The sequence below is a fragment of the Raphanus sativus genome, chromosome 9 (genome assembly GCF_000801105.2).
Source record: "Raphanus sativus cultivar WK10039 chromosome 9, ASM80110v3, whole genome shotgun sequence".
Taxonomy (NCBI): domain Eukaryota; kingdom Viridiplantae; phylum Streptophyta; class Magnoliopsida; order Brassicales; family Brassicaceae; genus Raphanus; species Raphanus sativus.
The window spans coordinates 2,856,405-2,861,330 of NC_079519.1; the positions used below are offsets into that span (position 1 = coordinate 2,856,405).

At 36.9% G+C, this 4,926-nt stretch overlaps 1 protein-coding gene across 1 annotated transcript; it reads left to right on the top strand.

The window, feature by feature from the left end:
• The first annotated feature begins 1,453 nt into the window (after nt 1-1,453).
• LOC108826944 (putative protein NRT1/ PTR FAMILY 2.14) lies at nt 1,454-3,722 on the top strand. The gene is made up of 4 exons (XM_018600289.2): nt 1,454-1,538; nt 1,620-1,837; nt 2,216-2,775; nt 2,939-3,722. Exons 1-4 carry the CDS (start codon nt 1,454-1,456, stop codon nt 3,720-3,722), a joined length of 1,647 nt encoding a protein of 548 aa, XP_018455791.2.
• The last annotated feature ends 1,204 nt before the right edge of the window (nt 3,723-4,926 follow it).

Genomic DNA, 4,926 nt, shown 5'->3' on the forward strand with positions numbered 1-4,926 from the left:
CCATGTTTATTATATCTCAACCTTATAGAAATTTAGATTGAACCCTTATTTCAAATTTCTAAATCCATAAAGTTATCATTTTTTTTATTCTCCGGATTCAATAATCGAATTGAACCAAAATATCATAGTCGGCAAATGCCCAACGACTCCAGATGACCACCACGACGAAGATAAGCGCAAAGGAGTGATCCGGAAGTGATTCGTCGACGACGACTGAGGCAGCAACAAGAAAATCTTGATATCAATTTCTGGGTCTCAAATTTTTTATTTATTATGGCTTCATATGAGACTTCGAACAAGAATAGAGAGTGTGGTGGTTTGGTGCCGTGGAAAAAGTCTAATTTGGTGACTATTGAATAAACAAAATTGAAAAAAAATATGAGAAAGAAAGAGAAGAGAAATGAAGATGAAATGATGAGTGGGCCCACTTAGTTAGAAAAGAAGAGAATAAGTTAGAAGAAGAGAAGTAAAGTTAGAAAAAAATGTCTAAGGAGTCATAACTGCTTTAAAATGTAATAAATAATTCAAAACTGTCCTAGAGTGAAAATAACTCAATAATATATGTATATGTAGTTATGTACAACTATTAAAGTGTTCTTGACACCCAAAAAGTATATTGAGGTGCTATTATCATTTCGAAGATTTCTGCCTCGTAAGTTTTTATAGTGCATTTTACTCGTGTTGGTCCGTAGAAAAGTTGAATTGCCTTTGGGCCCATGTCCAACTACTATGGGCTTGTTCAAGGCAGCGCAAGCAAGAAGTTACGGTCTAATATCGATATACTGATTTTCAACTCAGCCGAAGCAAAAACCATGCATAATATGAGTTAATTTTACTATTATGTCCAAGGTCGATTTCGGCCCATCAAAAGCCCGGTTTTACTATTCGTCCGGCTAATATAATATGAGTTAATTTTTTTTTTGACTAAATATAATATGAGTTAATTCATCAAGGCAAATATTTGCAACGTAGCTTATCTCGTACATCAATCATATTGTATAAATTAAATTAATGTATATATATCATTGATTTTTTTGAAAATATTTCTTTAATTTTTGAAATATATTTTCATATATTTGTAAAGTATTTTATATTATTTACTAGATATCTCTTATGGCACACATAGCCTGTTAATTTTACTGACCATGTTATATTTGATTGACACGTATGAAGTTTTTGATTTAAATAGTTACGTGCTTTTGGAAAGAAATTGGTCCAAGCCTTTTATTTCTCACCAATTGTCATTATACAGAGGAAATCTTTTTTTTTGAACATTACAGAGGAAATCTTCTGCTACTAAATGTTGAGATTTTGTCCATTTATTTTCTGAGTTGTTCAATGTAAGACTTCAAATGTTTCTCAAAAGAAAGAAAAAAAAGTTAATAAGAAAAAGACCTCATTTGCTTCAAACCAAAAATCCAAGAGACTACTGCCTAGAAGAAAACACAAAAAAATGGATGAAGAAGGGACAGTTTCCTCGGATTCAGCGGTGAGAAGAAGGAAGCCTCTGGGTTGGAAAGCTATGCCTTATATATTAGGTAAGTATAATCACTTTCTTTTGTGTTTTTGATTTTCTGGCTTTTGGTAAATCATAGATCAATCTATTTTTGATGCTGCAGCCAATGAGACATTGGAGAGGCTTGCTTCATTTGGATTGACGTCGAACTTCATGGTGTATATGGTACGAGAATATCATATGGACCAAGTCCAAGCTGCTACTCTAATCAATACTTGGTCTGCTCTCACCAATTTCGCCCCAATCATTGGAGCTTTCATCTCCGACTCATGTACCGGAAAATTTGTAACTATTGTCTTTGGTTCCATCTCCGAGTTGCTGGTAATTACAATTTTTTTTTAGAAATTGAACTAATGATAATATTATATGAGATCTATGATCGATTATTTGCTTGCATGTTGTTTGCAAACATTGTTCTTGTCGATCGCACACCAATAGACCATCCTGATTCACTGGTTTACAAAAGTAGAAAATGCCATGCGTAAACAAGAGAAACTTCCGTTTGCATGCAGAATATGCGTTCACACTTGATAAATTTATTCTCATTTATTATTAATAAAAAAATTGAAGTGTAACGGCAAATTGAAACTGACATGTTTCAAATTGAGGGATATCCTAAAACATGAATAAACTGTGACGTTTGGGTCCATACTTGGTCTTGATGATTTTGGAAACTGACAAGAGTTGAACTTTTAACAGGGCATGTTGGTTTTGACTTTAACTTCTCTGATCCCTACTCTACGACCACCACCTTGCACTATAGACCAAACCACCGGAACGTGTGTTCGCTACAGCGATCTACAATTATACGTTCTACTCTCAGGACTATTCTTGTTATCAGTCGGAACAGGAGGAATCCGCTCGTGTAGTATTCCTTTTAGTCTCGATCAGTTCGACGATTCGACTGAAGAAGGAAGGGAAGGAAGTAGAAGCTTCTTCAGCTGGTACTATACAACTCATACAATAGTCCAGTTAATATCAATGACTCTAGTGTTGTACGTACAGAACAACATTAGCTGGGCCCTTGGATTCGCTATCCCGACAGCTCTCAATTTGTTTGCGCTTGTTCTACTTTTTGTCGGAGTTCGGTTTTATGTCTTTGTTAGACCCAAAGGAAGTGTGTTCTCCGGGATCTTCAAGGTTCTCGTCGATGCTTATAAGAAGCGTAATGCACAGCCTCCATCTGAGATTGAACATTATCGACCGTTACTAGAGACAAGTTCGCAATCAAATAAACTAGTTCTCACTGATCAATTCAGGTAAAATTTATCATTCTTTGCCGTTAATATCGTTCTATTAACTTTTTTGTTGATTTAAAATAAATGTCCTTTTAGATTTTCAATAAACTTTGGCATACACATCTATTTTACATACGTAAATAAATGTTGTTATCGAACATTAAACTTTTTTCTGTTGTTTCAGATTCTTGAACAAGGCTGTGATAGTGATGAACAACGATGAAGCTAGAAATGAGGAGTGGAAATTTTGCACCATGAGACAGATAGAAGACCTAAAGTCCATAATAAGCATAATTCCAATATTTGCTTCGAGCATTATAGGATTCTTAGCTATGAACCAACAACAAACCTTCACGGTCTCACAAGCACTTAAAATGGACCTTCGATTTCCCGGTACTTCTTACCTAATCCCTCCTGCTTCTATAATCGTAATATCCCTCTTAACCATAGGCATATGGCTTCCATTCTACGAAACCGTTCTGGTCCGACACATTGAAAACATTACAAAACAAGAAGGAGGCATCTCTTTGCTCCAAAAAGTTGGGATTGGAAACTTTTTCTCCATATTGACGATGATTATATCGGGTATTTTGGAACGAGAGAGAAGAGATTTATCCCGTGCAGGGGTAAGCAGGTCGGTTTTCTGGCTAGCCCCGCAACAAGTACTAATGGGATTTTATGAAGTCTTCACCATTGTTGGTCTTACTGAGTTCTTCAACAAACAAGTTCCAATCAATATGAGAAGCATTGGGAACTCGTTGCTTTACTTAGGTATGTCTTTTGCTAGTTACCTAAGCTCTGCGACGGTGAGCATTGTTCATAGTGTGACTGCCCGTGGAGGAATACAGAGTTGGCTCACGGATGATATTGATACAGGCAAGTTGGATTATTTTTATTACTTCATTGCCGCTTTAAGCACTTTTAATCTCATTTTCTTCTTGTGTTGTGCTCAAAGGTATCATTATTGAAACATGTAATAACTTTGATTATATTCAAACTCATTTGGATTCTGAATTGTGACTCATGGCATTTTACTAATGCGTGTTTTTTTTTAAAAAATGTTAGAATCTGACATGTTTCATGAATATCCTAAATTATTGATTAACCTGTTTAAAAAAAAGAAACACAGCTTGTTTTTTTCAATTCTAAACAAATACCATAGCTTGTGATTTGTGAGTTAAAGCACTTTCAATAAGAGTTACTGACATGGATTTTTTCAATATATATGTAGGTGTAAATATATAAAATAATAATATCAATTATGAGTATTTTAAAATGATGAAAACTCCACATTAAATAGTCTTAAATATTTTTTTCCATCAAAGATTTTGATTAAAAAAGACAAAAGTCCAATACATTACAAAACTCACACAGGAGCAGAACAACCCAAACGCCCCCAATTAGACCACAACAAACCGGCCCAACTTGGAAAAACAGTAAACCCGAAGCACAAAACGACGCCGGCTCTTCAGATCTCTTCTTGATTTGACGCCACGTGTTACCATCCTCGGACCCAAAAGACACGCGTCACTAAAGCCTTCTCGTCACTTCCGCTTCTCACCACCGCCGACGAATGACCATACGCTTCACCGGACTTCATTGGAGTTCTCAACTCCACTGTATCCACCGCGAACACTTCCATCTCTTGAGAATTCTGAAATAGAAAGCATCAATCGCCAAGCGAGAGCTATTCCTTCGACGCTAACGATCTACTGCAAAAGAGGAGGTGTCGCACACAAATCAACTTTTCCACCGGAGAGCTTCCATCGTCTTCCGACGAAATCTCCTCCATCACAATCCGAACAAACCCCAAAACGAAACAAATCTAAGAGCTAAAAAGCTGAAACCTAAAAAGAAACTAGGTCACCAAAAGACGGCGGCGCAAGGCAAAGAAAAGCCTTCACTCCCCGACGACAAGACCGGCGACAATGAATCTTTAGGAGCCTCCACCTCCCCAAACCTAAAGGCAGCGTTCGATTGATCTGAGTTAGCCTCCACCTCCCGCAAAACCAACGCTGATGGATCTAAATTAACTTCCATCTCTTGGACTAAACACCAGCTGAAACAAGCAAGCGAATCCTTCTTCACCGGGAACCTCCAAAATGACCGCGTCGTTACTCCAACATCCGGACCACCGACAAGGATGATAGCGAAATCAGAACTCGGATAAAG

Coding starts and splice junctions, on each gene's coding strand:
- LOC108826944 (XM_018600289.2), top strand. CDS start 1,454: ATGGATGAAGAAGGGACAGTTTCCTCGGATTCAGCGGTGAGAAGAAGG. Junction 1,838..2,215: donor GTTCCATCTCCGAGTTGCTG/GTAATTACAATT, acceptor AACTTTTAACAG/GGCATGTTGGTTTTGACTTT. Junction 2,776..2,938: donor GTTCTCACTGATCAATTCAG/GTAAAATTTATC, acceptor CTGTTGTTTCAG/ATTCTTGAACAAGGCTGTGA.